Source organism: Gilbertella persicaria (genome assembly GCF_025201335.1).
Source record: "Gilbertella persicaria strain CBS 190.32 chromosome Unknown B0P05scaffold_35, whole genome shotgun sequence".
Classification (NCBI taxonomy): domain Eukaryota; kingdom Fungi; phylum Mucoromycota; class Mucoromycetes; order Mucorales; family Choanephoraceae; genus Gilbertella; species Gilbertella persicaria.
This window is the reverse complement of record NW_026251996.1, coordinates 247,573-274,491: the sequence shown is the minus strand read 5'-3', so window position 1 is coordinate 274,491 and position 26,919 is coordinate 247,573. Positions and strand designations below refer to the sequence as shown.

The following is a 26,919-nucleotide window of genomic DNA, read 5'->3' as shown; positions in this document are numbered from 1 at the left end:
GTCCTGATCTCATCATCAAATCAATGCATCAAAAAAATTTGCATTTCTTTTTTTGATGGAGAAGGTGCATCAATCTTAAAAACTAGATTGTTCTCTGCATGGTTAAATGGAATCGATGATGCTTCGCGGTTAAAAGGAACCAACTCATCACATGTAGAGAAACATCCTCTGTTGTTGCACCATGTCTCTTGGGCTATTTCTTTAGCTAGTATTTGTCATTTAAAAAGGTTTATTAACATTGTTAGAAATTCATATCACGATACTGAAACATTGATCTTCAATGTAAAATTTTTAGTGTTTTAATTTTGCATGAATAGCTTTTATTTGATCATCTCTCAAACTAGTATCTGTCTTTATCACTTTTTTTTTGTTAACCTAATACATGAGTTCCCAAGACATCGTTACCCATTATATTATCAACTGGAAAAGATAAACTAAAAACTTTATATTAAAAAAAGGGGGAGGAAATACTACTAAACCTTTTTACAAATTGATCATTATTTTGTCATTTTTGACAATGTCGGCATTGAGTACATATAAAGGAGGCCTAATTTTTTTTTTTTTATTAGGAAACTAACGTGACGTCGAATGGTCAACACAGCATATCATTTAATACAACATAAAAAAAGTTACACAGTAAGTGACACCATGCAACAAAAAGGTTTGTATAACCTTCATCATTCAAAAATAAAATTCTTTTACCAAGCCATCATGAATGATGTCAAGAATAATAATCTTGTACGCCTCTACAGCAAAAAAGCAAAGAAGAATGAAATAGTTATATAGTCAATATAAAAGATAATTAAGAAAAAGAGTAATGTCGATCACTTTTTTTTTTCTGTAAATTATGTTCATTTGATCTTTACTTTCTTTTTTTTCTATGTATCACCACCATACATAAAGTACAAAAATTTTTTAAATCTTTTGTTTCTTCTTCTTTTATTTCTTTCTAAATATTGAATGAAGTTTGCTCAGGAATTAGAACAAAGCGTATTTCCGCCCTGGAGATTATCTTATGTTGCCTATGACATTTTGAAACAAGAATTAAAATCAAGACAGCTCGATCATGGCTGGACAAATAGAGACGAGATAGATTTCATTGATCTTTTGGATAATGAACTCAGTAAAGTATACGACTTTGTCAATGCCAAGCTATCAGAAATTGATGCGCGTATCCTTTATTGTGAAAGAACTATCCAAACACTTCAAAAGAATCCAATCATGAATTCAAATGCAAACTACCGCATCATGGATGAAGCATTGACTGACATCTTATTTGATGTCAATGATCTCTCGAAATTCACGCGTATCAACTATACAGCGGTTCAAAAGATCCTTAAAAAGCACGATCGCTGGACAGGTCTGAACCTTAAACAAGACTATGTGATTAAATTAAGAGAGAAACCATTGGATAAGCAGCGTTTTGATGTGGCTATTGTTTATATCTCTGCTCTTCATGACATCTGTCGTAACCGCGGAAAACAATCGCCTGGCAACAGTGCAGCAGGAGGAGACCAAAACGCATTTGAACGCGCCACAGCCAAGTACTGGATTCATCCCGATAATGTTACCGAGGTAAAAGCGATGATCATGCTTCATTTGCCCGTACTGGTTTTCAACAAGGACAAGAAATACGAGGCATCGGACTCAGCTGTTTCAAGCGTGTATATAGATAACCCTAGCCTGGATCTTTATACTGGCCGACTTCAAAGAGATGAAATGGCTGAAGCTATCCGTTTTCGTTGGTAAACTCTGTTTTTGTTTGGATATTTATAGCTGAATTTTTTGTCCTTTAGGTATGGTCCTTGTTACTCAAAAAACGTATTTGTTGAGCGAAAAACACATCATGCAGCTTGGTTAGATGGCGCATCTGTCAAGGACAGGTTCCATATCCAAGAAGACCATGTCGACACATTTGTGTCCGGCCAATACACAGCCGAACAGATTGTCAAGCAACTCCGAGAACAAGGTGTACATGAAACCATCATTCGAGATACGGAATTTATCAGTACGGGCGTTCAGACTTCGATTCAAGAAAAGAAATTAGAACCTATGCTTCGTGTGTTTTATCATCGTACAGCCTTTCAATTGCCAGATTCGCAAAAACTAAGGATTTCTTTGGACACGGATTTAACATTTATTCGTGAAGATCATTTGGACGGCAAAAAGCGTCGAGAAAACAACCATTGGAGACGCACAGATGTAGGTATCGATAGTCCCTTTTCTTATCTTCCTGAAGAAGACGTGTTACGCTTCCCTTATGCTGTGCTGGAAACAAAGCTTCAGACACATTTGGGTCAAGCATCTCCAGCTTGGTTAACTTCATTGGTTGAAAGTCATTTGGTCCATGAAGTGCCTCGGTTCTCAAAGTATCTACATGGGGCAAGTCATTTCTATCGTGATCATTTGGCTTTGCTTCCTTGGTGGTTATCTGAAATGAAAGTGGATATTCGCAAACCGCGTGCTGAAAATAGCGGCTTGACTCGTTCACGAAGCTTTAAGCCTTTGATTGATGGTCAGTATCGTCGAGCAATGATTGAAGAAAAAGAACGTATCAACACAGAGGCTGTGATAAAAGAAGGTGAGCTAACAGCAGACACATTAACTGCCACATCAAGTACAGAACAACTCAAAAGACAATCTATTTCGCTCGATGAAAAGACAGCCGCTGCTTTAAAACCTATCAACAAAGCAGAGGAATGTACACTGATCGACATTGACACTAGTTCCAAATCAAGTATACCACAGCCTGTGACTCGAGAAAGTGTTCCTCAAGTGTATTCTGTGTCCAACGATAATACCAGTCATACTGAAAGTCCGTTGATGCCAACGAACGATAAAAAAAAACTAGGCGAGCCCGTGTTTGATCTAGAAAAGGGTGTCAAAAAGCAAAAAGTGAAAGGAAAAGATCCCAAAACGTTCTTTGCAAATGAGCGTACATTTCTCTCTTGGCTGCAGTTCTGTGCTCTATTGTTGACAGTAGCATTGAACTTGCTTAATTTTGGTGATAATGTATCTCGTATTGTAGGTGGTGTATTTATTGGTTTAGCTGGCGGTGTAGCTATCTATGCCTTGTATAGATTTGAAAAGAGATCATGGTAAGTGTGTGTATATACTATATTATTTTGTTACTCAGACAATACATAGGATGATCAATCATCGCTCCCAGGGTCGATATGATGATATTTGGGGTCCTGCTGTTCTTTGTACACTATTAGTGGCTGCTATTATTATCAACTTTTACTTGCGTTTTCACAACTAACATTGTAACAAATATTCATTCCATATTCCATTGTATAATAACATCATCGCTTCTTCAAATGAATTAGTTCAGTGTTACCATGTTTATTTATGCTATTTTTCTTTTTTCTTTTTTTTTTTTTTTTTTTATTTTCTCAAGCATAAGATGCCACTTCGTACGAAACGAATTCATTATAGATCCCTTCATCCTAAACATAAAACCAGAGAAAGTAATCAACATGATATCACACTCATTCAACGAAAACAGCCTACTGAAAGAGTCGCGTCTATCTTGGGTCATTGCTTGGGTAGCTATCTATTTTTTTTTCTTTTAAATTTTTTCTTCTAACTGTTGCTTTAGATGTGTTAATGACAGCTTTGTTCATGTTGAAACCAGTTTTCTCAGTTTTTGCAGCTATTACTATTCTCATTGGCTTATTGAGTTTTGCACACAACAAGTGTCATGAATTTGTTCTTGATACAGTATGTCCCATGAAGCTCATTAGTCATTACATACCAGCATGCCAACATCACAACGCTCCTGTGCCTGATTTTTCACATTTTGTGAAACTACAAGAATCGCTTTATGACGGTATGTTACAGTCAAGTGCGGATTCTATCTCTGCTATTGAGCTTAAGCAAGTCGAACTCGCTACACGCGACCTTCAGACCATGATCAAATATTCCAATCTACAAAGCCACCAATTGTTGGATGATAAACTAGGTGATTATATAGCACGATCGCGTCGGTTTGGCCGAGATATTCAAAGTCTACAGGCGCAAACAAAAGGGGTGATTGATAACTTGATTACTTATAACACCTATACCTTAAGAAGATTGTCTGAATTCAACTCTAAAAAGTCTAGCCGACAGGATCTACGAGCACTTTATGAATATGCTATGTCATTGGTCGAAAAAGAAGCCAAGCGACTGATACTGACGATTGAAAAAGCCCAAGGATCACTGGATAGGTTGGAAGAAGATTTGTATGCTGTGCATGAAATTTCTGTTCAAGAACAAGTATATCAAAAGAAAGAAATGCCTGATGTGTTTGGGGATTTGATCAATATGATTTCGGGTCAAGGCATGCGTCGACCTCTTGTAGAAGAAAATTTAGCCCTGTTGGCTAAATTCGATTCTCAACGAAGTAAAGCTTCTCAACGACTGATGGTGATGCTGGATCGTATGGAAGCATTTCAAATGGATCTTGAGGAATTGCGCTCACAAGTAGTGGCTCCTATTCTTATTCCTGACACGATTCCTTTAGAGATGCATATTGAGAATATCGGAAAGGCCATTGAGCGACTTAAAAATGGTAAAGTGATTGATTGGAATGATACACAAAAGCATCAAACCATTGAAGATGCCCCAGAATAATAATGATAATGATGATAATAATAATAATAATAAAGAGCTGTTTATATGATCAATGGTAGGAGTTTTCAATCAGATGAGATGCTTCGTATCTTCGTTGATATCGAGCCACCATCTCATTAATCAAACATATTGAATCGCTGCCTAATTCATAGTAATGATCTGTCTTTTTGGGATTAAACATGCTTGTATGGGCTCGCACTTCATTATCTGCAGGTGATAAAACAGGCACAAACAAATACAACAAGTCTTCAGGAGGCAAATTGATAAATGTTCTCGTTTGACCTGGTATGTTTAACTGGACATAAAAGCATTTGAAATACATGTCTGGAATCTCTAATAGTTTTCGCACTCTAATCAACCATCAGCTTCTCTCTTCTTTTGTGTGTGTGTTTGTAGTTTTATATATCCTTTACCTTTGATCACATCCATTCATATCAGCTAAATCGCTCACAAAAGTCAATTGATCATAAGCATCTGTGATGGTCTCTTGGATTTGGTCACGCGCTAGATAAGCAGCGGCACCCAAGGCAGCAGCACCTACTACACCCGCCAACATGCCCCATTTCTTACCACTCGTGTTTGCTTTCGATCCTGCTGTGATGGCTCTTGTGGCAGTGGCTGCTGTAACCGTTGCTGCTCCTGTGTTCCATAAGGTGTTGAGTCCTCTGACTTGATCGACGCCTGATCTAGCTCTATTAGCTACAAAATTGCGGCTGATCGAATAAAAAGGTGTATCATACGCAAGCATGCCAATGATATGGGCGCCTAATATGTTGGCTTGGTCTTGGTTGGCATGAAATCTTAGTATCGTTTCCGCAGCTAACAAAGTCAGTTAAGAACCAACAGAAAACAAACACACACACACACACTTACCAACAATACCACCCATGGAGTGACCCAACAAGACAATCATGATGTTGCCTGTACTGTTTAGTTTTTGCATGTGTTGATGGATCGTTGACACTTGTTGGCATAACCAATTGGAAAAGTTCTCAACAGCTACACTTAGTTCACTGAGTATTGTAGTAAGTATCAGCAACATACATAGATAATTTTACCCTGCTGTTTTATAAGAAGGATAGATAACAGCTTCCACGTCTGCTTTGACTGTATTAGTAAGAATGGTTTGAAGCCGATTAGGGAAATCCTAATAAACAAAGGTGAGTCTTTGTCTCGGTATTTTCGTTGCCATAGTTACTTTGAAACTCGTATCTGTGCCTCGAAATCCATGCACAAATACAAGTAAAAGTCTATCTAAATTATCTGTTTGTTTATTTGCCATAAGAAAAAAAACAATAAAAAATAAAAAATAGAAAGTCAGGTACAATGCGTTTATTATGAAACAACACAACCCCCTTTTTCTTCTGTAGGAGGTTTGTTGGCTTTTTCAATTTGAGCAATAAGCAAATCAAAGATTTTAGCTATACAGGCAACATAAGTTTTGTTATTTGTTTCTTTGACAACTTACACACATTTTCATCATGCTTAGCTGATGTTTCAATGGTAGGACAATGCCATTGTTGAGCCAATTCTTTTCCTTCTTCTACTGTCACTTGTCGCTGAATATTTAAATCAGACTTGTTACCCACAATCACACAAGGCACACTTTCGAGTCCTGTAAAATCAAGGATTTTATCTCGAATGATCTTGATCATATCAAAACTAGATCGAGAAGCAATTGAATACACAAGCACATATCCATTCATACTGGTGGCATGATGAGAAGAGAGAATGGAATATTCATCTTGACCTGCTGTATCCATGATTTCGACACTATATTCTAATACTTGTTAATCCTCCTATATTTGCTCACATTCCATTTTCTTCTCTTTTTTTTTTTACCATTGCCTCGGTATTTAATTGTCTTTGTAAACGTGTTTTCAATGGTAGGATAATAACTATCTACAAAATGGTTCTCACAAAACTGAATCACAAGAGATGATTTTCCTATTTGAGTTAGTCACTCTAGTCGCAGATATATTCATTTTCTGTTTATTTTTACCTACTGCACGAGCACCGAGTACTGCTATTCTTCTTGACTTGGGAGGGTTTGTACTTGACATAAGAAAGAAAGAAAAAAAAAAGAGAGAGAGAGAGAGAGAGAAAAGCGAAAATAAAATAAAATAAAATAAAAAATAGTCCCAATTTTTTATTTATTTATTTATTTACAACGTCATCTGTCGTATCTCTTTCTTTTTTGCCTCTCTTTTTCTCTTTTTTTTTTTTTTCTCTCCTCTGTCGCTTTCTTTCTCTCCAGTGTTTCAAGGGGGCGGAGGACTTTTTTTTTGGTATCGGGAAAGCTCCGAACAAATAAGAGTCTATTTTTCATGCCAATCCACTTGTATAACCTGAATTAATTAAGACCTAAAAAGAGACATATTTAGCATGTTGATAACCTTAGTCGCACTGACCTTTTAATTCATGTACTGCGCTTCGCGAGGCAAAAAAGTAATACTCGGTACATGGAACCCACTCTTTTTTTTTTTTGGTTTTTTCTGGAGTACAAAATATAGAGTAACATAAGCTTTTTTGACCTTAGAATAGTTTGGAAAAGGAACATGTGACGGTCTCAGACAGATATATAAATCTACTTTTTCGGTATTTTTTATATCTTTATCCAACATGTCTGTTGATCCTTTTCGTTTCCGTGTTTGTCCAGAGATCGAGTTTACTGAAACTCAACTTGAAGTATTATATGCTATCCTCGATACTTACATTGCCCCTTTACCTCAAGCACAGGAGGACGCACTTGTCAAACAACTCGCATCTACACATACCGAAGATCAAGTCCGTGAATTCTGTCAATACTCAAGCACGTCACTCCAAACCCTGGACGCCATCAAGAACTTCGTGAACCATGTGATCTTGCCCGAGAAACGTCAAGAATTACTTCTGCTGCTCTCTGTCTTGTCTTCAAAAGCAGGTACTTTTGCATTGACAGGCTATCTGACTGAATTTAAACAACTCTCGGCCCAAGACCGTGAAAAAGTCTTGTTGGGTTGGAAGCACTCAAGTATTGCCAAGTTTCGTATGATCTATAAGACATTTCATGCGTTGGCTTGTTTGCCTGCGTATGCGACTCATACCAAGGCATTGGCTGGGGCCATGAAATATGTTGATCTGGTTCGAGATCAAGTGTATGAGAATGTGCCACAAAGACTGACTATGATGTCGGCGGATGAAATCGAGGATGATATGGAATTTGATGTGATTGTGATTGGTAGTGGTGCTGGTGGAGGTAAGACAAACGCATTTATATCTCATCTAACATGCTATGAAGGTGTGGTGGCCAGTCAGTTAGCTAAAGCAGGCAAATCTGTCTTGGTGATTGAAAAAGGTGCTTATCATCATGAAAATGACTTTATTGTGGATGAAGCCAAAGCATTTGAAAATCTTTATGAGCATGGTGGTTTCACACCTAGTTTTGAAGGTACCATTTCTAGCTTGGCTGGAAGTGTATTTGGTGGTGGTACTACAGTCAATTGGAGTGCATCTCTCAAGGTAAAAAAAAAAAGAGGGGGATCATGACATATCATGCAAAGACTCATATCATGTTAGCTTCAACACTTTGTTCGAGAAGAATGGGCTAAACAAGGCTTAACTTACTTTTTGTCTCCCAAGGTAGGTTAGATATTTAAATTTTGATTGTAACACAGGCTTTAGTTTACAGAAGACTTGGATCGTGTGTTCGATAGAATTGGGGCTAGTACAGCAGGTATTCAGCACAATGGACCTAATCAAATCTTGGTGGATGGTTGCAAGTAAAGTCATACAACTATCTTTTATAAAACTCACACTCTGAATATAGAGTGCTCGGTTATCCTGTGGCTGACATTCCTCAAAACACAGGCGGTAAACCCCACGCATGTGAATTTTGCTTTATGGGTTGTCGTGCAGGTATCAAGAACAGCACCATGAACACTTGGCTCCGCGATGCGTATGAACACAAGGCGAAATTCATGGAACGCACCAAAGTCTCTCGTGTCTTGATCGAAAACGACAAGGCGGTCGGTGTAGAATGCTTGGTGCACTACGACCGTCGTATCCGCATCAAGGCTGACCAGGTCGTTGTCTCGGGTGGATCGCTTCAATCGCCTGGTATTTTGTTACGTTCGGGCCTAAAGAACAAACACATTGGTCGTCACTTGCATTTACACCCTTGTGTGATCACCATGGGGTACTTTGAAAAGCCTGTGCGTGCTTTCCAAGGGTCGATTATGACAGCTGTCAGTACAATTGCTGAAAACGTCGATGGCGATGGCTATGGTGTCAAGATTGAAGTGCCTAGTTTACATCCCGGTGCATACTCTGCTGTCATGCAATGGCGCGGTGCAGCCGCTCATAAAGAAGCCATGATGCGGTATGCACATATGGCTCCCCTGTTGATCTTGGCCCGTGATAAAGACTCGGCTGGTTCTGTGCGTTATGACGATAAGGAGAATGCTGCTGTAGATTATGTGTTGTCAAAGCATGATCGTCGGTCCTTGCTGGCAGGTATTGAACGATCGCTCAACATTTTGGTGGCTGCAGGTGCGCGTGAGGTCTATACAGGCCAATTTGGCGTTGAACCCTTCAAGTTTCTTCCTGATGAAGTCTCCCGGATTGATAATGAACGCTTTTTGGCCTGGAAACAGACGGTGCTCAAGTATGGATTCCCTCATGAAGGTGCTTCTGTGTTTGGTGCACATCAAATGGGTTCAAACCGTATGGGTGTATCGCCTAAATCTTCTGTGGTTAAACCTACAGGTGAGACATGGGAAGTCAAAGATCTCTATGTGGCCGATGCTTCTGTCTTCCCTACAGCTTCTGGTGTCAATCCTATGGTGACAACAGAGACCATTGCTTTACATATCGCTGATTGTATGATTGAAAAGAGCGGAACACACGCTAAGCTTTAAATAAACAGTTTATTAAGGTTTTGTGTTTTCGTCCTTCTTTTTTTTTAACTCTGAAGCAGAAGGTGGAATATAAGCACTTCGATGACGACCCAACTTGGGAGGAATCTTCCAAAAGTATTGTTTGTCTTTTAGAGTACATTTACGAGCACTGCGTCCAACTTGTGTATAAGTAGCACGACGCCATTCTACAGGATCAAGTTCGCTGTTGTAATAATATAGATTTTCTTTAGGAGAACCGTCGGCTGTCTTGCCTTTGCGTTCAATTTCACCAAAGAAGGGTCTTTCTTTTAGTACTTTGCGAATACGCTCTATCCAGACTTGGCGAGGTTGTTGAGCATAGACTGGGTTGGCTTTTAAGATACGTGAACAAATATCACTGATGGGCATAGACGAAGTACGAGAGAAGACTGATTGGATGAGTCACGATGCATGTTAAGAGAATACATACTTACCGAGAGCATCAATAATGACTTCGGCATAGTCTGTTGTATCTTGCAGGTTCAGATCTTTTTCTTCAAGCACTTGATTGTCTTCTTTTTCTGGTTCAGGGGACAATTCCTTTGGGTCTATAGGAGAGAGAGTATCTACAGGAACTAATTCAATAGGATAGTCTTCTTCTTTAGGTTGTTGTTCTTCTTGTTTTTTAGGTTGTTCTCTGTTAGGTTCTTCTTCTTCTTCTTGCTCTTCTTTGGGTTGTTCTTGTTTTTTCTTCTCGAGTTGTTCTTCCAATTCAACTGGTTCAGGCGTTAATTCACGTATATGTTCTATTTTTTGTTTCTTTATCTCTTGCGTCATGGCAGGTATTCTAAAATAAAACTGATCACCCAAGACATCCACAAAACTATTTTCGCTCAAAGGAATTGTCGCATGTTGATCATACTGAATATCATTCACACAGGCACCGTTGAGTCCCAAGACGGTCAATTCAAACTGTGAAGACAGCTTATTAAACTCAATCGAGACATGACAACGACTGATTTGTCTGTTGCGTCTACCAATCTTGATGGTGCAGGCACCACCACGACCTAATGTTACTGGTTTTTGAAAAGAACCCATGATAACTAAAGGTTCTTGTGTGGCATACATGCCAAGTGATGAAGGGTGAAGATGAGACGTAGGTTGAAGATCATCTGAGTTCGTCATGGGTGTTTCTTCCATGGTTGGACTATCTGGTGCATGATCAAGTGGACGTTTCGAAGGTGTCCAAGTATCTAAAGTGGCCATCTCTTGTTATTAAAAAAAAAGAAGAAAAAAAAAAAGAAAAATTTTATAGCGTAGTTTATTTTTATCGCGTTTGAAACGCGTCATTCTTTTGTATCCATAGTAATGTAGAATAGATTTAGTCATGTTTATTTGATTGATTGGCTGATATCCCTTTTTGTTTTCCCCAGAATCTTCTCTTTTTTTTTTTCTTTTGTCTTATTTGTATATATGTCTGCTAAATTACCAGAGTTTCCTAAAGAACATTATCCAGATGACTTGGAATTAAAGTAAGTATTTCGTAATATCATCCTTCACTCATGTCCTATTAGACTATTGCAAATAGTGCATCGCCATGGCAAGTCACTCTGCACGCTATAACGTCACTAACCACCAATGTAGGTGAACGTGCACCTGTCAGAAGACGATTAGAAAAACTAGTTCCTGCTGTTTGGAATCTATGTGATGCCAATGCATCCATGTTTGCCACTATTGCTGAATTCAATCGACAAAAAATAACCCATCATCATGTACCTGTCGAAAGAGTCTTGGAGACAGACACAACAGAAAGTAAACAAGTCCCTATTCCTTCAGGCGGATGGTACGTTTATCTGTTGATACGTGTCTTCTTATATCATTAGTTACTATGGCCAATTGACAACACTAGGAAGATATCGAATGAATACATTGGGTCAACATCTTCGCGCATTTTATATTGACAAGTAAGGAATGATCTTGTTTTCTAAAGACTCATCGATGGTATTTAGATTAAAGTTTCTGCCTGATGTCTATGATGAAGAGACTACCTATCTTCGTAGTTCTGATTATCCTCGTACACAAGAATCTATTCAACAATTAGTAGGAGGTGGTCTTTATCCTCAAGACAAGCGACCTATGGATTTTACTGGATTCCAACTTCGGGTTCGGTAAGTAAACCCTATGTCCCTCCTTTTGTTTAACCATGAAAGCAGTGATCCAAGAGACGATCTGATGTTTCCTAATCCCATGTGTTACAAACTACGTTCTCTATCCAAACAATTTACTCAAAAAGTAGCTGAACTCACTCAAGAACAATGCAAGTCCATCTCAGACCGTCTAAGGGACCATGTAGAGGATGTTTCATTGACCAGTCATCCTTCTGCCAATGGTATCCTGGATACGTTGGTAGCAGCCAAGGTCCATGGCTATGATTTGCCTCAAGAAATAGATGATCAGTTACTACATGATCTGGAAGATGTGGTTGTCAAGGAATGGTTTTATGGTGCTATGGTCTCTGCTGATGTACGTCGATTAGGCCTGGGTCGATTGATGGGTGTCATTCGTGATCGTATGGTACGTAAACAAGAACAAAGAGAAAAGACCAAATTGGCTGTCTATTCTGGTCATGATACGTAAGTGGGCTATATAAACTGATTTGAAGTATTACTTACATGTTAAAGTACGGTAGGACCATTGTTGATCTTATTAAATGCATTTGATCAAAGGTAAGACAAAATATACAATGACCAGTAATACTCATCCATTCAAAAGATGGCCACCTTTTGGTAGTGCAGTCTTGTTTGAATTGTTTCAACAGACATCTACACAACAACACTTTGTACGTGTCAAATACAATGAAAAGACATTGAAATTACCTGGCTGTCAATCTAAAGGAAATCATAAAGAAGGAGATCCAACTTTATGTACTCTAGAAGCATTCAAGGCCATTGTACAAGATCAAATACCTATGGATTGGGAAAAAGAATGTAATTGAGTGTCACCTTTTTTTTTTTTTTTTTGTGTGTGAGTATTCTGACTTTAAAAATAAATAAATAAAAAGTGAAAAAGTAAAAAGCTATAACACACTTTTTTTTTCTTTCTTTCCTCTTTTTTCATATATATATATATATACACACACATACAATGAACTATACAAATATGAATACAGACTGGCAAACACCTTTACAAGAACCAGTTGCTTTTGAAGGTATTAAGCAAAATAAAGATCTTGTACTAAGTCATCTTAGACTTTCAGTTTAGTTTAGGTCTTGACCCTGAGTTTGCTATGCCTATCCCATTAGATATGGCACCACCACCACTACCACTACCACCACCACAACCCATGACAGACGATTTCTTTTTCAGTTCAATGGAGCCACAACCACCTATGCCTCCTCCAATGGCTGTATTGGACGAACAAGATCATAAAGCGTTTAGTCAATTTCTAGACCAGTTTTTTGTAGACCCACATATGCAACTCGATCCACTTGGGATACAAGAAGATGAAGCGTATCGTCAATCAAGTATTCTACAATCATTAGATGATCATCATCAAAAGAGACGTAAACAAGGTGGTGGAGGTGCTATAAGAAGAGGCAAACCACATAAAGAACTACTCACAGAAGAAGAAAAACGCAATAATCATATTGCGTCTGAGCAAAAGAGACGCAGTATGATCCGATCAGGATTTAAAGATCTGACTGATATTGTGCCTACACTTAAGAATATCAATAACTCAAAAAGTACTGTCTTATTTAAAGCAGTGGATTATATCAAATACCTTGAGAAGCGAAACAAGGGTCTAAGAGACAAAATCAAGCATTTACAAGTACGGGTGGAAGTAGAAGGCAGAATGCAACTCCTACCCATCACAAAATCACATGAATATGATCAAACACAGGCTGCTCTTTTACAACACAAGACACAGCAAAAACAATTGATGGAATTACAAGAGAAATTACAGTTACATCAAAAAGTGTTGGCTCAAAAGAACTATCGTAAAGAAGGTAGTGAATTATTAAAAGCCTAACTGTATATTTATTATTATTATTATTATTATTATTATTATTATTATTGCGGTCGTTCGTATTTCTTTAAAAGTGCTTTTTTTCTTGTTTCCCAATGAGTTGGATTGAATTGTTGAGGTTGAAGAGGTGGTTGGTTCCATTGATAATAAGTCGATGTTCGCCTTAGAAATCGGTCATTTAATAAGGGTTCATCCTCCTGTGTATCATGTGATCTTGAACGAGCATAGACCATATAACTCATTACCAATAACACAAGAATCAATAAACATGCCATGATATCCATAGAAAATAAAGACACTAAGAATAAATCAATATGTATCTATTATTTAGTTATTTTTTTTTTTTACCATGGCATTGTTGATAATAAGCATCCAATCCACATACATCATTGCCTGTCCAACCTGTGTTAGTACAACGGAGTGGATCACGACAGAATCCACATGCAGATTGTGCTATACATGAACTACATGTAGTATATTGACTACAGTCTATTTCTATTAACTGTTGATTTCTATTGTTCATGACTTGAAACATAAAAAGAAGGGAAAAAAAAATAAAGAAAAATAGAAAAAATAGAAAAGTGTTTATTGAACGGTGTTTTAAAAGAGAAGCATCATTTTGTTACATATCATTCATTTTAACAAATGTACCTTCTTGAGGTATATGTCTTTTTCGATAGATAGATACACCTACAATGGCCATAGCAGCCACACCCACTACAACACCTATAGCCACACCTACTTTACCCCCTGTGGAGAGACCATGCGATATGTTTGGATTCGTAGATTTCTTGGGTGTGATATCCAATGTCTTGTTGGGTTGAAAAGGTTGATAACGACAACTATCTAGATCAAGACGTTGAATGACATTGGTACAAGTAGGATAGGTTGTATTTGAAATAAATTGAGTATCTTCTAATTGAGCAAAGGCACGGAACCAAGTTCGATTCATACTAGGTTCATAAGTATTATAGACCATATGGATCATATCACTCAGTACAAGATCAGCACGGGCAGCATGACGAACAGGCCAGTCTAAGTAAGCGTCAATTGTTTGTTTGTTTGTTTTTGGTTTTTACCTGAAAATCCATCTGTATTCATCAGTCTGTCTGTACGATAAACAGCCTGTTCTATCAAAAAGGCAAATGTATTACTGTTGGGTGTCAATCCAATCGCTTTAAGCCAATCACCATACGCAAAATTGGCCTTGAAATTAGCAGGATCAGAATTATCTATCAAGACATCCACATGCTCAATGGCTTGATGAAATAAACTCAAGTTTTGATAAGTAGTAGATTGATTTAGAGAATGAATCAATGTCATGCCTAAAAAGAATGAATTCCTCTTCTCTTGTTTTCATAGAGTGACTATACCTGCATCTTGGACAAGTGTGCTTGTATAGACATCATAATAAAGTGTCCATGTCTTATCAAGTGCATGATAAGATGTCCAGCCAATGTTCTTATTTCCAGCATACATGATATTGGATTTGTGACAATTGTATTTGTTTTGAATTTGATCAAATACAGAAGCACCTTGTTGTTCAAGTTCAAAGAAATGAGCCACGTAGATAATCCAGGCAGATTGCTATAGATCACTATTCAATCATGCTGCCTATACATTATTTGTTTTACCTGAAGAGGGGTCAATGCTTGATGATCAAATGACATACTGATATAAGGTAGACCCACACCAGGACTGAGACTGAATACAGCATCCACAGTTGTATGAGGACTATCTGATATGCCAGCATAACAGGGTGAAGTCACATTCTGGATTGGATTGACTGCCTTGACTTTATCAGTTATATTCAAAAGCTAAGTTTGATGTTTACATATATATATATGAGGCTATTGTATCTCTTAAAAAATCAACTTACTTCAAAGAATGGAAGTACATCTAACGCTTGATCTACACTGACAGATGTAAGGGGTGTATTCACAGCAGCATGATAGCCTGATGTGAAATTCGATAAAGATTGATTGCAACAAACAAGGGCATATCTCTGATTTGTCATCAGATTTGTCAACACTTTATAAGTGTCAAAATAATCTACAGTAAATCCATAACCAAGACTAGCATCTAATTCATACTTTAGTGAGACACTATATATATTTCTATTGTTTACCGGTCAACACTTTATTTTTATAGTAACCTTGCTGTGCTTTAACAAAAATAATTAAGTAATAAAATATACATAAACTAGAGAAGACCATGAAAGAGAGAGAGAGAGAAAGAGGGAGGAGATGGTTATTGTTCTCAAAAAAAAAAAGAGATTGCCTGAGTTTAAACCACAAAAAAAAAGAGTCATTGAAGCAATTGAACAAGTCCTTCTATACAATAATACTTGGCCTATGAACAATATAAGTTATCCTCTATCTATTTTAAACTTACCTCTTGTAACAATTCTTGTCGTCTAAAAGAAATAGATGCGTAAATAACATAAATATACATATAAACTTACAGTTTGATATCTTCGAGTATAGTAGGTGGTATCTTTATAGAAAAAAAAAAAAAAAAAAAGTTAGACAAATGGTTCTCATTTTTTATTATTATTGACTTACCCTTAAATCTCTTAGATAGTTCAATACAAGTCGAAAATGAGAAGGATCTCGGTCAATAAAATAAGATCCATCTGCTTCTGCTGAAATCAAATGTCTTCCAGAAAGCATAATAGCCAATAAACTATTTGTATCACGTCGCAGTGTACCAAGCGATGTCTTCTTTATATATAAGTCTATTATTTTTTTTTGATACTACTTGCCTCAAATAGACTTCCACCTACATTCAGTTTTACTTTTTCATGGTTTTCTTTCAACTGAGTATCTTGATCTAACAAGACATCAATCCACCATTCCACACATATATATCTTTCTTACTTTGACTGGTATGTTTGGATTGGTATTCTTTTTGTTGACTTAGTTCTTCACATTGAGATAAAAGACGCATAGACATGGCTTCATATTCTTTCTCCATATTAAAATAAAACCCTGCTTTGATCAAATTGAACTTTTGGTCTAATGCTTGCATCTTTTTTAAAGTAACATAAATATCACTATAGATATCGAGTTTCATATCATCATAAGATGCATTCAGTATTTTATACTGTGGCCTGTAGTCTAACTCACATAAGTCAGTCCATCTATATATATATATATATTAGTATTTACCTTCCCATGATAGTGTATGTTGTATATTCAGGTCTTTCATTTTTGTATGGATAGATTCAATCATATCTTCTTGTTGTGTCTCTATAGAAGGTAAATGACCATGTCTTGTATTCTCTTCCTCTTCTTCTTCGGCTGTATAAATAGAAGTAGTTAAACTATTATTATCAGATTGATATCTTTTGGGTATATCCATCACATCATCATAAACATCTTCATGTGTAGACAGGCCTATAGGATATATATCTCAATACACACATATACACACACTTTTTTTTTTTTTTTTTTACTGTTTAAATCTTGATAGGCAATATCTGAAAGTGAAGATGGTTGACTATACATCCACTGTGGTGGAGGTTCAAAAATATCCATCAAAATAGGTCTTTGCATACAAGAAAGAAAAAGAAAATAAAAAAGAAAGGGCGTGCTTTATACAATAAGGTATACAGATATATATATATATAAAGGGTAGATCGCGTGACAATCATAAGATAATTAGAATACAATGCCTCTTAATAAGCCTTCTTTGCTTGTCACAACCACTTCTTTTCCACCAATCACATTCACATCAATGCCTCTGACTTGACTGTACTGACCATTCCCATTGGCTGCCACATTATCTACTGTGCCTGTAATCTTGCCTGTCTCGATATCCATCACGGTCACTTTACCATCTTCTGTCAACAAAAATAAAGAGGTATAGAGTACATTATAGGCGGTATATTTGACAGGTATGGTCTCATCATGTTCAAATGTATGGGTCAGTAGCATAGACGGGCATCCCTCCGGGGGTGAATAAGGCAATGGGGTATCTGGGGTAGATGTATGCATGGCAAGCGCAAGCCGCGTGAGTTCCTGTGTACGTCGAGGCCACCATGAGAATCGATGGGCCAGTTCAAGCTGCAAGGTATCCGTCAATCCATCGATCGGCCTTGCATCAAAAGGATCCCATGCGACTTGTAACAGATACGAAATATCCCAAACTTTGATCTCGAGTTTGTCTCGACTGGTGTCACTCCGATTATCACCTACAGCAATCAAGCGAAACCCATGGTGCGCTAAAGGAGCATCCTGGCTTGGCCAACACGGGGGTAAGACCAAGGTCGATTCAAGCCCCCAAGGCCGGACATCCATCACAGCCTCATCGTCTTCTTTACTTGTCTTCCATGGCAACGAACCGACTTTGATGCCAAACCGCCAATCGTACACAGACAATTCATCATCTTGGTAACTTCCAGTACAGATCAAATGGTTCAAATAAGGAGGGTATTTGAAATGAATCATGCAGCTCACATCACTGCCTAGCCGAATCGACGCTATCATCTCTGTAGGTTCGGTCCTGGGACGCGACCGTGGTGACTGAGGCACCAATTGATGCAGTAAATGGTCCCAAGCAACCGGTGTCACAGAGGGATCCAACACATACGGATCTCGAATATCAAACCGGGCCAATTGAACACAGCCGGTGATACGATCATAGATGGGCCCAATGGCTAATAGAAACACCGTGTAGCATGGATCATACTCGACATGTGCAGGCGAGACGATCTGAAGCCATTGGTTCAGATGGCCCGACCAGGATGTGTCCGAGAACAAGAACACTTCTCTGCCCAAGAATAAATCAGCAACCTTGAGATGCGCCACACATTGGGTAGATCCATCGTCCAAGAGGCGATAGACAAACAAGGATTTCCAGATATCCACACGGTCTTCATGTTCTGCTTCCATGCCTGTCATCAAGGCAATACCCACAGCCAGTGAAAAGAAACGCATCTGCTGTGTACCACCATCGGGTGTGGGCATACGGATGGACTGAATACCGATAATTTGGCATGTTAAAGTAGGTGGTGTCAACACAAGTTCAAAAGATCTTATCAGTTTCCAAGAGGGATAGTCCCAGAATAAGATCTTGTGTTCAGAATACGACTTAAGTCCAGTCGTGATCTTGCGATGTTTACCTGTGGCTACGACACCTTGTTGAGTGATGCGATCCATGTCGACCACCAAAGGATCTTGAATCCAAAATGGCTGTTGTTCTTCGTCTTCGTCTTCTTCGGCTTGTTGCTGACGCTTTCGTTTTCGAAAACTGCTTAATTGTTCTTGAATAAATTCAAATGAAAAATGATGCGTTGCTTTTTGTTGCTTCATTAAATGAATCATAAAGTCTTTCCAATCGATAAGTGGATGTGCATTGACTGCATATTTTACGCGGCTACCCCAGATAGGGTATCGTTTCTTAAAGGCCAAATACCACAAATTAGGATCTTGTGTGATACTAAAATATTGCATGGATGAGATGTGTTGACATAAACCACCTATACCCACTTGCCTGTAAAAATGGCTAGATACACTTCCTATCATAAGAAGTTGTTGTATATCGTCTACAAGGAATCTAAATATACGTAGTAATAATTCGTCCGGAAGTCTGTCCATAATAAACCGAGAAATAATAATAATAAAAGAGAAAGAGAAAGAGAGAGAAAGAAGGGAAAAAAAAGAATAGGAATCCATTTTAAAACTCAATCCAAGGGATTAATATTCATGCTTCAATTTAAACTTATCCATGCTATTATGTTCAATTTACAAAAAAAAAAAAAAAAAAAAAAAAAAAAAAAAAAAAAAAAAAAAAAAAAAAAAAAAAAAAGAAAGAAAGAGAGAGAGAAATAGGGTATGTATTTTATTATAGTTTGGTTTCTTGTCTTGGTTCTATCTTTGTTCAGCGTCATCTTTTTTTATTGAAATAACTCACTTACCTAGCCAAGTACGCATTCGATTCAATGCATTGGTTGTTGCTACATCATTTCCATTTGCATTCGTTGTACTCGTACTTGCTTGTGTTCTACGCTCCATCATTAAATAGTGCATTTGCATCCTCAGACCATGACAAATGGCTCTTAGGCTCTGTAATTCTTCTTGTAACCGAAATGTCTCTGTCATCAAGGCCACATTCTGTTTCAGTTCAAGAGAAGCCATATTCGCATTCAAAGTCTCTAGTTCATGACTGATACGTTGATTCTCCGCCAAGACAGATTCATTGCGTGCATCTTGAGGCACATCAGACATAAAATGACCTGGAAACATCAAATCAAGTTGACGTGTAATAAACTCAATTTGTTGATTGGATTCAAGCTGGTATCGTTTCAAGGATTCGTTTTCTTTATGGACCTGAGCAAGTTCAGCCCTCAAGGATTTTTCAACTTGTTGCTGTTTATGCAAGAAAGGTTGAATGGATTCATATACACATGTGGATAGATGAACGTCAAGGTATCGGCGTTGGTCTGACCAAGGACACCCAGATTCACTATGGTGACATGAAACAGTCAATTGAGGACAGTCATGCAGATGAGCATTGTGTTCGGATCGAGGCCTTGAGGTATCACAATAAGGACAAGTCATGATTTCGGAAGGACAAAGGTTATAATGGTCCTATGAAATGATGTTAAATCCATCTTGACAAAAAAAAAAAAGGCTCTTCCTTTCTTGTACCTCCATTTCATAAGCACAGAGTTTCTTTTTACACATGTTGCATTCCATGACTCTGTAGTTGCATGTCTCTGCGTGTGTTGAAAGATCTTTTTTTAAGAGCAATTCCTTACATTCTTCTAGTTCACAGGGTGCCATGATATATTGACAGTCCTGCTTTAAGTGTGACTCTATATATTGTCTTTGACCTTGATAAGGACAACCTTGTTCTTGTCGAGGACAATAGACCGAGAGTTCGTTCACCATATTAGTAATGATCTTAGCTGCTGGCTCAACATCATGGGCTGTTAAGGCTGTTCTGTCAATAGGGCAATGAGGAGAATTCTCAAGTGCTTGAAGAATACAATGGTGACAAAAAGTATGTCTAGTAATGAGCATCAATATCATGGATGCTATCATCATTTATTTACCCGCAAGTAGATATGACTGGCTCAATAAAAGGTTGTTGACATATACAGCATATTAAATTATCATTAACATGATCGACATAACAAAGTGTTCTCAAGTCAATATCCATGGCGAGAATAATAATAATAATAATAAAGAAGAAAGAACTGTATTTCACATGAATCTGGTAAATCACAGAAGAACGTCACTCACTAAAATACAAGTGTTCGTTTTGATTGGTCACCATAGCCAGTAATAATTATAATTTTTTTCCTTGATAAACATGGCTTAAAGGGAAAGCTATTTCTCTCCTCTCTCTCTCTCTCTCTCTCTCTCTCTCCTCTCTTTTTTTTCTTCTTTTCTATTGAATAAAACTTTTATCTATATATAAATATGGCCAAGGATAAGGTTACCAAGAAGTCTCGTAAGTAGGATAGAAAAGAGAGGGAAGGGAAAAAAATTTTTGATATTAATCGCGTTCTTTATTAGCCGCTAAGAAGTTGTCTCCTTACAATACATACATGAAGGTAATAAAATCAAATGGACGCGTATTGCAACTCAATGATTGACATACATGTATCATTAGGATGAACTCAAAAGAGTAAAGGAGGAAAACAAGGGTATCTCTCATAAGGATGTAAGTAGACCTAATTTATTTTTGATTTTTTTTATTAACATGTTTATTGATAGGCTTTCAAGTTGGCTGTAAATATATATAAAATCTTTTTTTCTTAAAAATAACAGTCGTTTACTGAGCTTTAATATTTTCTATAGGCACAAAACTGGGCCAAGTCTTCTGAAAACCCCAAGAACAAGAAGGGCGACAAGAAGGAAGAAAAGAAGACTGAAACAAAGGCTGAAGACATGAAGGTTGATGAAGAAGAAAAGAAGACTGAAGAAGAAGAAAAGAAGGAATAAATGGTTCTTTTTTTTAAAATCTAAATAAATATCTATACATCATTTTGTTTCTCGCTTATTATCATCGTCATTATCACCATCACCATCATCATCATTATGGCTTGGATATTTGGAAGCACCAAAAAACGTATATACAAATTGCATCTTTTTTTCAACAGCTCTTAATTCATCTATCCAAGGTGTCAATTCGTTTTCATTGACGTTTTGAATAGCAGCTTGTAACTAACCCAAAATGTATTAATGAACAATAGAGACTAGCCTTAACAAACCTTGTTGATGTTGTCCACAAGTGTCTGCATCTCTACCAAAATTGCGCTCTCATAGGAACGCATACTTGTATAAAAAGGAAAAGAGAAAGAAAAGAAAGTAAAAAAAAAGAAAAGTGTTAAAGCAAAACACTTGTTTTTTGTGACTGTGGCTAACAATGACAAAGGATTGTTTTTTTTTTTGTTTCATTCATCATTAATCATGGCAGCTGTTGCAGAACCATTGACCATGTTCATTGTGGTCCGAAAGGATCTGGTAAAGGTAACATTTGAACAAAGCTTGAGTATAACTGTTTAACGCGTCAGCTTATACAGAAACTTCAATGGCCTACTGGAAGGTGCGTGTGATGACTTGATGACATGCTCATCATTGTTTAGTGTAATGACGCAAGCATGTCATGCTGCTACTGCTGTTTTGCATATCACTCGTGAGGACGAAAACACAAAGGAATATCTCGCCAGTTTAGATTATATGCATAAAGTGGTTTTAGAAGTAAGCATCATTCATTCATTCATCGACTTATGACATGACTAGACGAAAAATGAAGGATCTTTAGAAAAATTAGCAGAAGCTTTAACTACACACAACATACCTTTCAAGAAATGGATTGAGCAACCCGAAAACATACCTACCGCTCTCGCCACAGCACCTTTGAGATCAAGAAGTCCTGAAGTACTTGAAGCCTTCAAGAAGTGTTGCTCTTTATATAAATAGTCACTGTTTTCAATCTCAGTTGACATCTTACATCAAATAAAAATATTTTTTTTTCTATCTTTGATGCGAAAAGGTTTATTTTGTCTTTTTAAACAGATATATAATAGAACTATGTCCACTGCAGCAGAAATAGATATCGCTCAATACAACACTGTTACTGAAGGAAAGGCTACCATTCTTTTTCCCAAGAAAAATGAAGTGTTCTATAATCCAGTTCAACAGTTTAACCGTGATATGTCCATTGCTGCTATTCGTACTTGGAGCGAGATTTACAACCAAGAGAAAGCAGATCGCTTACAAAACAAGATCAACAAGACAAAAGGTATCATTGTACTAAATTTCTTTTAAAGGCTCTTTTTATTGACTTTGAATAGACAAGGAAACAAAGGAAAAGCTTGAAAAGGTAAACGAGTGCTATATATGCAATGGAATATCTAAACAACCACCCTTAGTCCATGGAGAAGTTCAAGACAGATAACAACTTTACTATTCTCGAAGCTCTTGCTGCTAGTGGCTTGAGATCTGTTCGATATGCTAAAGAAATCCCTCAATTGAAGCAAGTTGTCTGTAATGATATTGAATCAGATGCTATTGAAGCTATTCGACGTAATGTCAAGTACAATGGTTTATCGGAAGAATTGGTGAGACCCAATCACGGTGATGCTATGCGTGTTATGTATGACACAGTGGGCACAGATGAAAAATTTGATGTGATTGATCTGGATCCCTATGGCAGTGCTGCACCCTTTATTGATGGTGCAGTTCAAGCAGTGGCTGAAGGTGGTTTATTGTGTGTGACTTGTACAGATCTTGCCATTTTAGCTGGGTCCATGCATCCTGAAACTTGGTAAGTTTATATATATATATATATATGTATAGCTGAAAAATTGAGCATGGTATTGATGACTTGTCAGTTTTGGCAAATATGGTGGTATGCCCTTAAAGCATATGTTTCCACATGAAATGGCACTTCGACTTGTGTTGCAAATGTTACAGACATCAGCTGGTCGTTACAAACGTCATATTGTCCCACTTGTGTCTTGTAGCATTGATTTTTATTTACGTGTGTTTGTGCGTGTCTATACATCACCTAAACAAGTCAAATATTCTGCAACAAAAACAGCTATTGTCTATGAATGCTCAGGCTGCCATGCTTACACTGTTCAATCTCTTGGTAAGGTTGGCTTAAAAGACAACGGCGCTGAGAGACATACACCTGCCAATGGTCCCAGTGTCAACTCTTTATGTGAAAACTGTCATAGTACACATCATATCGGTGGTCCTGCCTGGAGTGGCCAATTGCATGACGATACATTTGTAACCAAGATGCTTCAACATGTCAAGGACAATGAGTCCTGCTATGGCACATCTGCTCGTATGAAGGGCATGTTATCTGTGATCAAAGAAGAAATTCATGTACCTTTCTATTGGACACTTGCTCGCTTATGTGGTACTGTTCACTGTACTAGTATTCCCATGTTAGATCTCTATAGTGCCATTTTAAATGCTGGTTATCAAGTATCTGCTTCTCATGCAGGCAAACAATCTATTAAGACAGATGCTCCTTCCCATGTTATGTGGGATATCATGAGAGCTTGGGTCAAGAAGAACCCTGTTGTGATGAACAATATCAGTGAAAATTCACCTGCTAGAGTCATTCTTGCTAAAGAACCTACGCTTGAAGTGGATTTCACAAGACATCCTAGAGCATTGTCTGAATCCAAATCTGAACATTTGGTGCGTTATCAAATTAATCCAACACCTAATTGGGGACCTAAAGCAAGAGCTGGACAAAAGAGAAAGACAGATGAACAGGTCTTTTAAAAAATAAATAAATAAATTAAATCTCAGTGTAAACACTTTCTTTTTCTTCTTTATCTTTCTATATCATGTCTACAGGTCAACATAAATTTCAATCTTTTCAAACCATGACGGGTGCTTCTACTCGGGACCAAACTATCGAAGAACGATATGGTATTCCCGAGAATTTTTTAGAAATTGAGGTCAAGAATCCTCAAACACACGGTAATTATATTTCTATGAAGGAGAAAGAGAAGCTTAGTTTGTTTCAACCGGATATAGGCTTTGGACGTAAAATGTATACAGACTATGAAATTCTTTGTAGAGTAAGTCATAAGAAAGAAAGAAAGTAAACAATAGACAAAGCGGACTCACACGATAGTAGACCAATATCCCAGCTTTCAAATTGAAACAGTCTGCAGTTCGTAGAAGATATAGTGATTTCGAGTGGTTCAGAGATGTCTTGGAACGCGAATCAACCCGAGTCAATATCCCTCCTTTGCCTGGAAAAGTATTCACGAACCGATTTTCAGATGAAGTCATTGAACAACGTAGAGAAGGTTTAGAGAGATTCTTACAGATCGTTGCTGGTCATCCTTTATTACAAACAGGTAGTAAAGTACTTGCTGCTTTTATTCAAGACCCTAACTTTTCCCGTGATAACTATAACTATTAATATACTATTTTACCCTCTCCCTTTTTTTTTGTCTGTTTATTATCGTGTGGTTAATAGATACTATCTTCTTATGCAATCTAGTTATCAGATTTTCAGGTGCCAAGATTTCCACTTTTTTTTGGGGGTAGAAGATAGGATAAACTATAGAAGTCTGTGGATGTCTACATAGTTTTGTCAAAAATATCTTGATCTTTTCCCGAAAAAGAAAAAGAAAAGTGGGCGACAAAGATGGTTTTTTGGAGATTTATCATAGAACAAAGATAGGATGGACCTATAGAAAAAAAAAAGAAGCAAGTGGTTTGTTTAAACTGCTGAGCAATTGACGTAATTCGAAACGAAGATTCTATGAGCCCTTCAGTAAACATTATGCAGCGTATTTTAATTCATTTAAAATCAAGGCCGTATGTCTCTAGAATAATATTCACTAGGACTCCTGTGATAAATCTCAATACTATAACGAAGAAAGGTAGCTATGCTATCATTCAGTGAAAAACTACCTGCATACATAAAATATCCGCAACAGGGTAGAGGTACCCAAAGAGTCTGTCCGTGTTGGAAATACCTTATTACCGAATCTCTATCAAGAAATGCGCCGAGATTAATAGAATGACCGAAAATCACGTGACTCTTTTATCAAATCAAGAGAATATACAAAATTGACAACCCTCTCTCTTTCCCTTTGTGTTTACCTTGAACGACGAGACTAAAAGACATAAGAGATAAACCAATAATTAACAACAGAAGACTGTAAAGACTATTGTAGTTATAGAGAGATAGACACAAATAGAGAGATTATAACCTTAGGCACAGTTCCTTCAAAAGACAATGAAGATATATGTAAAATAAAATTCATGATAATGATTTTTATTTTATTCCTTTTAAAGTTCTTTTATATTTTCTTCAGAATAAATTCCTACAAAGACAATCGCTTGTCATTAATCTAGAACAGATCAAACTTGCCCAAAAGCAATCACGTCTGAAATGTCAAACAGGAGAACAATTAATACAATCAAATTCTAAAATTCAACAGATTCAAACTGAGTTGAACTGTCAAATATAATAAACAAACTACACAATTAAATCACAGAGAAATAGCGTGAAACAAAATACGGAGGAAGTAGGACAAATAAGGAACAGAAAAAGTACAACAATTGAGAACCAGACCGGAAGATCGGTACACCGGACAGTAGTTCTGACTCGGACCTGATTGGATCTGACAGAAAATAGAACCTTTGGCTGAGACCTTTGGGACACCATTGTACAATCAGACCTTGGCCGAATCACACCAAACTTTGTATGTACCTTAAGAAACATCAGAGACATATATCACTCCAATTTGAAGATTTGTTAGCATAATAAAATTACCAGAAAAATTGTGAAAGAAAACAAAAAATGAGCTAAAATAAACATACACACATAATAAAATGTCGTAGATATTAGGATTTCCGACCGTCAACAGCCAATCGAGGTCGAATATAACCTTCCCTATATGCATAGACTAAACAAGAAAAGGTTTAAACCTCAATTAACCAACAAGAGAAGAAAGAAGTCAAAGCTGAAACTGATTCGTATAAGGAAGTTGCCTTTAGAGAAACTAAAACTGGTATTGTATTCGTCGAGAAAAGAATCAATTAACATGAAGTATATAATTGCTTCCTTCTTTATTTGATTTAGAATATATATTTTAGTATGGATAGGAAAGATATAAATACTGTGTTGTAGATAGATGTAAGCTCTTTATCTTGAGACTTACTTTATCAAAACACAGACGTCACTGCCTTCTAGAATATTTTCCCAATAATATCATTGGCTAGAAAATATTCTATCATCACGTGACCCGTAATATTGAGCACAGACCTTGATAAAATATTAACTTGACAAAAATGTCGTTGTGATTTTTTGATAATAGAGAGTTATATGATAAGATAATGTAGAGACAAAGGTAGATACTTTGAGACTGTTTTATACAATTTTTATTGTTATTCTTTTTGACTATAAATTATTCTA

The 26,919-nt window shown here is 37.1% G+C and overlaps 19 protein-coding genes across 19 annotated transcripts; 10 read left to right on the top strand and 9 right to left on the bottom strand.

The window, feature by feature from the left end:
• Nucleotides 1-308: 308 nt before the first annotated feature.
• On the top strand, nucleotides 309-704 carry B0P05DRAFT_552221 (uncharacterized protein; the record flags this gene model as incomplete). Its single annotated transcript, XM_051579443.1, has 2 exons — nucleotides 309-434; nucleotides 480-704. Coding segments are annotated over 2 exons (187 nt in total), but the record flags the coding sequence as incomplete, so codon positions are not given.
• A 192-nt stretch (nucleotides 705-896) lies between these two features.
• On the top strand, nucleotides 897-3,342 carry B0P05DRAFT_200024 (VTC domain-containing protein). Its single transcript, XM_051573199.1, has 3 exons — nucleotides 897-1,745; nucleotides 1,797-3,104; nucleotides 3,148-3,342. Exons 1-2 carry the CDS (start codon nucleotides 961-963, stop codon nucleotides 3,100-3,102), a joined length of 2,091 nt encoding a protein of 696 aa, XP_051432482.1. The 5' UTR covers nucleotides 897-960; the 3' UTR covers nucleotides 3,103-3,104; nucleotides 3,148-3,342.
• A 52-nt stretch (nucleotides 3,343-3,394) lies between these two features.
• Nucleotides 3,395-4,670, top strand: B0P05DRAFT_514512 (uncharacterized protein). Its single transcript, XM_051575674.1, has 2 exons — nucleotides 3,395-3,548; nucleotides 3,602-4,670. The coding sequence occupies exons 1-2, from the start codon at nucleotides 3,407-3,409 to the stop codon at nucleotides 4,615-4,617; spliced, it is 1,158 nt and encodes a 385-aa protein (XP_051432481.1). The 5' UTR covers nucleotides 3,395-3,406; the 3' UTR covers nucleotides 4,618-4,670.
• A 356-nt stretch (nucleotides 4,671-5,026) lies between these two features.
• Nucleotides 5,027-5,899, bottom strand: B0P05DRAFT_475110 (uncharacterized protein; the record flags this gene model as incomplete). Its single annotated transcript, XM_051574820.1, has 4 exons — nucleotides 5,027-5,436; nucleotides 5,491-5,630; nucleotides 5,676-5,764; nucleotides 5,816-5,899. The coding sequence occupies 4 exons, from the start codon at nucleotides 5,897-5,899 to the stop codon at nucleotides 5,027-5,029; spliced, it is 723 nt and encodes a 240-aa protein (XP_051432480.1).
• Nucleotides 5,900-5,901: 2 nt separating this feature from the next.
• Nucleotides 5,902-6,701, bottom strand: B0P05DRAFT_552213 (ferrous iron transporter B). The gene is made up of 4 exons (XM_051579442.1): nucleotides 6,620-6,701; nucleotides 6,460-6,564; nucleotides 6,086-6,397; nucleotides 5,902-6,038 (listed from the first exon to the last, which is right to left on the bottom strand). The coding sequence occupies exons 1-4, from the start codon at nucleotides 6,678-6,680 to the stop codon at nucleotides 5,953-5,955; spliced, it is 564 nt and encodes a 187-aa protein (XP_051432479.1). The 5' UTR covers nucleotides 6,681-6,701; the 3' UTR covers nucleotides 5,902-5,952.
• Nucleotides 6,702-6,835: 134 nt separating this feature from the next.
• On the top strand, nucleotides 6,836-9,521 carry B0P05DRAFT_552208 (uncharacterized protein). The gene is made up of 5 exons (XM_051579441.1): nucleotides 6,836-7,855; nucleotides 7,898-8,118; nucleotides 8,176-8,238; nucleotides 8,281-8,378; nucleotides 8,426-9,521. Exons 1-5 carry the CDS (start codon nucleotides 7,240-7,242, stop codon nucleotides 9,513-9,515), a joined length of 2,088 nt encoding a protein of 695 aa, XP_051432478.1. The 5' UTR covers nucleotides 6,836-7,239; the 3' UTR covers nucleotides 9,516-9,521.
• Nucleotides 9,522-10,745, bottom strand: B0P05DRAFT_552207 (uncharacterized protein). Its single transcript, XM_051579440.1, has 2 exons — nucleotides 9,968-10,745; nucleotides 9,522-9,922 (listed from the first exon to the last, which is right to left on the bottom strand). The coding sequence occupies exons 1-2, from the start codon at nucleotides 10,737-10,739 to the stop codon at nucleotides 9,528-9,530; spliced, it is 1,167 nt and encodes a 388-aa protein (XP_051432477.1). The 5' UTR covers nucleotides 10,740-10,745; the 3' UTR covers nucleotides 9,522-9,527.
• A 47-nt stretch (nucleotides 10,746-10,792) lies between these two features.
• Nucleotides 10,793-12,553, top strand: B0P05DRAFT_495514 (histidine phosphatase superfamily). Its single transcript, XM_051575377.1, has 8 exons — nucleotides 10,793-11,005; nucleotides 11,048-11,073; nucleotides 11,118-11,316; nucleotides 11,357-11,437; nucleotides 11,483-11,641; nucleotides 11,687-12,106; nucleotides 12,155-12,199; nucleotides 12,246-12,553. Exons 1-8 carry the CDS (start codon nucleotides 10,947-10,949, stop codon nucleotides 12,466-12,468), a joined length of 1,212 nt encoding a protein of 403 aa, XP_051432476.1. The 5' UTR covers nucleotides 10,793-10,946; the 3' UTR covers nucleotides 12,469-12,553.
• Nucleotides 12,554-12,560: 7 nt separating this feature from the next.
• Nucleotides 12,561-13,549, top strand: B0P05DRAFT_552189 (uncharacterized protein). The gene is made up of 2 exons (XM_051579439.1): nucleotides 12,561-12,681; nucleotides 12,722-13,549. Exons 1-2 carry the CDS (start codon nucleotides 12,618-12,620, stop codon nucleotides 13,501-13,503), a joined length of 846 nt encoding a protein of 281 aa, XP_051432475.1. The 5' UTR covers nucleotides 12,561-12,617; the 3' UTR covers nucleotides 13,504-13,549.
• Nucleotides 13,512-14,074, bottom strand: B0P05DRAFT_552188 (uncharacterized protein). Its single transcript, XM_051579438.1, has 2 exons — nucleotides 13,849-14,074; nucleotides 13,512-13,798 (listed from the first exon to the last, which is right to left on the bottom strand). Exons 1-2 carry the CDS (start codon nucleotides 14,033-14,035, stop codon nucleotides 13,545-13,547), a joined length of 441 nt encoding a protein of 146 aa, XP_051432474.1. The 5' UTR covers nucleotides 14,036-14,074; the 3' UTR covers nucleotides 13,512-13,544.
• A 59-nt stretch (nucleotides 14,075-14,133) lies between these two features.
• Nucleotides 14,134-15,716, bottom strand: B0P05DRAFT_580682 (uncharacterized protein; the record flags this gene model as incomplete). Its single annotated transcript, XM_051582038.1, has 6 exons — nucleotides 14,134-14,190; nucleotides 14,243-14,535; nucleotides 14,580-14,842; nucleotides 15,121-15,317; nucleotides 15,380-15,582; nucleotides 15,629-15,716. The coding sequence occupies 6 exons, from the start codon at nucleotides 15,714-15,716 to the stop codon at nucleotides 14,134-14,136; spliced, it is 1,101 nt and encodes a 366-aa protein (XP_051432473.1).
• A 483-nt stretch (nucleotides 15,717-16,199) lies between these two features.
• B0P05DRAFT_552172 (uncharacterized protein) lies at nucleotides 16,200-17,083 on the bottom strand. Its single transcript, XM_051579437.1, has 4 exons — nucleotides 16,958-17,083; nucleotides 16,671-16,898; nucleotides 16,265-16,619; nucleotides 16,200-16,220 (listed from the first exon to the last, which is right to left on the bottom strand). The coding sequence occupies exons 1-3, from the start codon at nucleotides 17,055-17,057 to the stop codon at nucleotides 16,333-16,335; spliced, it is 615 nt and encodes a 204-aa protein (XP_051432472.1). The 5' UTR covers nucleotides 17,058-17,083; the 3' UTR covers nucleotides 16,200-16,220; nucleotides 16,265-16,332.
• Nucleotides 17,084-17,501: 418 nt separating this feature from the next.
• On the bottom strand, nucleotides 17,502-17,993 carry B0P05DRAFT_457205 (uncharacterized protein; the record flags this gene model as incomplete). The annotated part of the gene is made up of 1 exon (XM_051573956.1): nucleotides 17,502-17,993. A coding segment is annotated over one exon (492 nt), but the record flags the coding sequence as incomplete, so codon positions are not given.
• A 1,328-nt stretch (nucleotides 17,994-19,321) lies between these two features.
• Nucleotides 19,322-20,746, bottom strand: B0P05DRAFT_552165 (uncharacterized protein). The gene is made up of 3 exons (XM_051579436.1): nucleotides 20,561-20,746; nucleotides 20,154-20,514; nucleotides 19,322-20,093 (listed from the first exon to the last, which is right to left on the bottom strand). Exons 1-3 carry the CDS (start codon nucleotides 20,665-20,667, stop codon nucleotides 19,413-19,415), a joined length of 1,149 nt encoding a protein of 382 aa, XP_051432470.1. The 5' UTR covers nucleotides 20,668-20,746; the 3' UTR covers nucleotides 19,322-19,412.
• A 109-nt stretch (nucleotides 20,747-20,855) lies between these two features.
• On the top strand, nucleotides 20,856-21,493 carry B0P05DRAFT_552162 (uncharacterized protein). The gene is made up of 4 exons (XM_051579435.1): nucleotides 20,856-20,961; nucleotides 21,027-21,064; nucleotides 21,124-21,174; nucleotides 21,228-21,493. The coding sequence occupies exons 1-4, from the start codon at nucleotides 20,931-20,933 to the stop codon at nucleotides 21,270-21,272; spliced, it is 165 nt and encodes a 54-aa protein (XP_051432469.1). The 5' UTR covers nucleotides 20,856-20,930; the 3' UTR covers nucleotides 21,273-21,493.
• A 1-nt stretch (nucleotide 21,494) lies between these two features.
• On the bottom strand, nucleotides 21,495-21,787 carry B0P05DRAFT_589544 (uncharacterized protein; the record flags this gene model as incomplete). Its single annotated transcript, XM_051582746.1, has 2 exons — nucleotides 21,495-21,677; nucleotides 21,725-21,787. The coding sequence occupies 2 exons, from the start codon at nucleotides 21,785-21,787 to the stop codon at nucleotides 21,495-21,497; spliced, it is 246 nt and encodes an 81-aa protein (XP_051432468.1).
• B0P05DRAFT_199340 (peptidyl-tRNA hydrolase II domain-containing protein) lies at nucleotides 21,657-22,479 on the top strand. The gene is made up of 5 exons (XM_051573198.1): nucleotides 21,657-21,821; nucleotides 21,889-21,983; nucleotides 22,037-22,059; nucleotides 22,100-22,214; nucleotides 22,257-22,479. Exons 2-5 carry the CDS (start codon nucleotides 21,924-21,926, stop codon nucleotides 22,434-22,436), a joined length of 378 nt encoding a protein of 125 aa, XP_051432467.1. The 5' UTR covers nucleotides 21,657-21,821; nucleotides 21,889-21,923; the 3' UTR covers nucleotides 22,437-22,479.
• A 30-nt stretch (nucleotides 22,480-22,509) lies between these two features.
• B0P05DRAFT_552154 (N2,N2-dimethylguanosine tRNA methyltransferase) lies at nucleotides 22,510-24,288 on the top strand. Its single transcript, XM_051579434.1, has 4 exons — nucleotides 22,510-22,758; nucleotides 22,811-22,839; nucleotides 22,889-23,283; nucleotides 23,351-24,288. Exons 1-4 carry the CDS (start codon nucleotides 22,548-22,550, stop codon nucleotides 24,258-24,260), a joined length of 1,545 nt encoding a protein of 514 aa, XP_051432466.1. The 5' UTR covers nucleotides 22,510-22,547; the 3' UTR covers nucleotides 24,261-24,288.
• A 76-nt stretch (nucleotides 24,289-24,364) lies between these two features.
• On the top strand, nucleotides 24,365-24,912 carry B0P05DRAFT_475002 (sorting nexin-3; the record flags this gene model as incomplete). Its single annotated transcript, XM_051574813.1, has 3 exons — nucleotides 24,365-24,461; nucleotides 24,519-24,562; nucleotides 24,622-24,912. 3 exons carry the CDS (start codon nucleotides 24,365-24,367, stop codon nucleotides 24,910-24,912), a joined length of 432 nt encoding a protein of 143 aa, XP_051432465.1.
• Between the last annotated feature and the right edge of the window lie 2,007 nt (nucleotides 24,913-26,919).

What these genes read in the sequence shown, in the direction of transcription:
- B0P05DRAFT_552208 (XM_051579441.1), top strand. Translation starts at nt 7,240, where the DNA reads ATGTCTGTTGATCCTTTTCGTTTCCGTGTTTGTCCAGAGATCGAGTTT. An exon ending in ATTGGAGTGCATCTCTCAAG is followed by an intron (nt 8,119 to 8,175) that starts GTAAAAAAAAAA and finishes ATATCATGTTAG; the next exon opens with CTTCAACACTTTGTTCGAGA. An exon ending in ATCTTGGTGGATGGTTGCAA is followed by an intron (nt 8,379 to 8,425) that starts GTAAAGTCATAC and finishes CTCTGAATATAG; the next exon opens with AGTGCTCGGTTATCCTGTGG.
- B0P05DRAFT_552188 (XM_051579438.1), bottom strand. Translation starts at nt 14,035, where the DNA reads ATGTTTCAAGTCATGAACAATAGAAATCAACAGTTAATAGAAATAGAC. An exon ending in TTATTATCAACAATGCCATG is followed by an intron (nt 13,799 to 13,848) that starts GTAAAAAAAAAA and finishes ATTTATTCTTAG; the next exon opens with TGTCTTTATTTTCTATGGAT.
- B0P05DRAFT_552172 (XM_051579437.1), bottom strand. Translation starts at nt 17,057, where the DNA reads ATGCAAAGACCTATTTTGATGGATATTTTTGAACCTCCACCACAGTGG. An exon ending in TGCCTATCAAGATTTAAACA is followed by an intron (nt 16,899 to 16,957) that starts GTAAAAAAAAAA and finishes TATATCCTATAG; the next exon opens with GCCTGTCTACACATGAAGAT. An exon ending in ACATACACTATCATGGGAAG is followed by an intron (nt 16,620 to 16,670) that starts GTAAATACTAAT and finishes TATGTGAGTTAG; the next exon opens with ACTACAGGCCACAGTATAAA.
- B0P05DRAFT_552165 (XM_051579436.1), bottom strand. Translation starts at nt 20,667, where the DNA reads ATGGATATTGACTTGAGAACACTTTGTTATGTCGATCATGTTAATGAT. An exon ending in CCAGTCATATCTACTTGCGG is followed by an intron (nt 20,515 to 20,560) that starts GTAAATAAATGA and finishes GCTCATTACTAG; the next exon opens with ACATACTTTTTGTCACCATT. An exon ending in TCTGTGCTTATGAAATGGAG is followed by an intron (nt 20,094 to 20,153) that starts GTACAAGAAAGG and finishes ATCATTTCATAG; the next exon opens with GACCATTATAACCTTTGTCC.
- B0P05DRAFT_552207 (XM_051579440.1), bottom strand. Translation starts at nt 10,739, where the DNA reads ATGGCCACTTTAGATACTTGGACACCTTCGAAACGTCCACTTGATCAT. An exon ending in AGTCATTATTGATGCTCTCG is followed by an intron (nt 9,923 to 9,967) that starts GTAAGTATGTAT and finishes TCATCCAATCAG; the next exon opens with TCTTCTCTCGTACTTCGTCT.
- B0P05DRAFT_552162 (XM_051579435.1), top strand. Translation starts at nt 20,931, where the DNA reads ATGGCCAAGGATAAGGTTACCAAGAAGTCTC. An exon ending in TAAGGTTACCAAGAAGTCTC is followed by an intron (nt 20,962 to 21,026) that starts GTAAGTAGGATA and finishes GTTCTTTATTAG; the next exon opens with CCGCTAAGAAGTTGTCTCCT. An exon ending in AGGGTATCTCTCATAAGGAT is followed by an intron (nt 21,175 to 21,227) that starts GTAAGTAGACCT and finishes GTTTATTGATAG; the next exon opens with GCTTTCAAGTTGGCTGTAAA.
- B0P05DRAFT_552189 (XM_051579439.1), top strand. Translation starts at nt 12,618, where the DNA reads ATGAACTATACAAATATGAATACAGACTGGCAAACACCTTTACAAGAA. An exon ending in AGAACCAGTTGCTTTTGAAG is followed by an intron (nt 12,682 to 12,721) that starts GTATTAAGCAAA and finishes AAGTCATCTTAG; the next exon opens with ACTTTCAGTTTAGTTTAGGT.
- B0P05DRAFT_552154 (XM_051579434.1), top strand. Translation starts at nt 22,548, where the DNA reads ATGTCCACTGCAGCAGAAATAGATATCGCTCAATACAACACTGTTACT. An exon ending in CAAGATCAACAAGACAAAAG is followed by an intron (nt 22,759 to 22,810) that starts GTATCATTGTAC and finishes GACTTTGAATAG; the next exon opens with ACAAGGAAACAAAGGAAAAG. An exon ending in TCCATGCATCCTGAAACTTG is followed by an intron (nt 23,284 to 23,350) that starts GTAAGTTTATAT and finishes ATGACTTGTCAG; the next exon opens with TTTTGGCAAATATGGTGGTA.
- B0P05DRAFT_552213 (XM_051579442.1), bottom strand. Translation starts at nt 6,680, where the DNA reads ATGTCAAGTACAAACCCTCCCAAGTCAAGAAGAATAGCAGTACTCGGT. An exon ending in ACTCGGTGCTCGTGCAGTAG is followed by an intron (nt 6,565 to 6,619) that starts GTAAAAATAAAC and finishes TAACTCAAATAG; the next exon opens with GAAAATCATCTCTTGTGATT. An exon ending in TAAGCATGATGAAAATGTGT is followed by an intron (nt 6,039 to 6,085) that starts GTAAGTTGTCAA and finishes TTGCCTGTATAG; the next exon opens with CTAAAATCTTTGATTTGCTT.
- B0P05DRAFT_199340 (XM_051573198.1), top strand. Translation starts at nt 21,924, where the DNA reads ATGGCAGCTGTTGCAGAACCATTGACCATGTTCATTGTGGTCCGAAAG. An exon ending in TCCGAAAGGATCTGGTAAAG is followed by an intron (nt 21,984 to 22,036) that starts GTAACATTTGAA and finishes CAGCTTATACAG; the next exon opens with AAACTTCAATGGCCTACTGG. An exon ending in TGCATAAAGTGGTTTTAGAA is followed by an intron (nt 22,215 to 22,256) that starts GTAAGCATCATT and finishes TGACATGACTAG; the next exon opens with ACGAAAAATGAAGGATCTTT.
- B0P05DRAFT_514512 (XM_051575674.1), top strand. Translation starts at nt 3,407, where the DNA reads ATGCCACTTCGTACGAAACGAATTCATTATAGATCCCTTCATCCTAAA. An exon ending in TATCTTGGGTCATTGCTTGG is followed by an intron (nt 3,549 to 3,601) that starts GTAGCTATCTAT and finishes CTGTTGCTTTAG; the next exon opens with ATGTGTTAATGACAGCTTTG.
- B0P05DRAFT_495514 (XM_051575377.1), top strand. Translation starts at nt 10,947, where the DNA reads ATGTCTGCTAAATTACCAGAGTTTCCTAAAGAACATTATCCAGATGAC. An exon ending in GTCTATTCTGGTCATGATAC is followed by an intron (nt 12,107 to 12,154) that starts GTAAGTGGGCTA and finishes TACATGTTAAAG; the next exon opens with TACGGTAGGACCATTGTTGA. An exon ending in TTAAATGCATTTGATCAAAG is followed by an intron (nt 12,200 to 12,245) that starts GTAAGACAAAAT and finishes TCCATTCAAAAG; the next exon opens with ATGGCCACCTTTTGGTAGTG.
- B0P05DRAFT_200024 (XM_051573199.1), top strand. Translation starts at nt 961, where the DNA reads ATGAAGTTTGCTCAGGAATTAGAACAAAGCGTATTTCCGCCCTGGAGA. An exon ending in GAAGCTATCCGTTTTCGTTG is followed by an intron (nt 1,746 to 1,796) that starts GTAAACTCTGTT and finishes TTTGTCCTTTAG; the next exon opens with GTATGGTCCTTGTTACTCAA.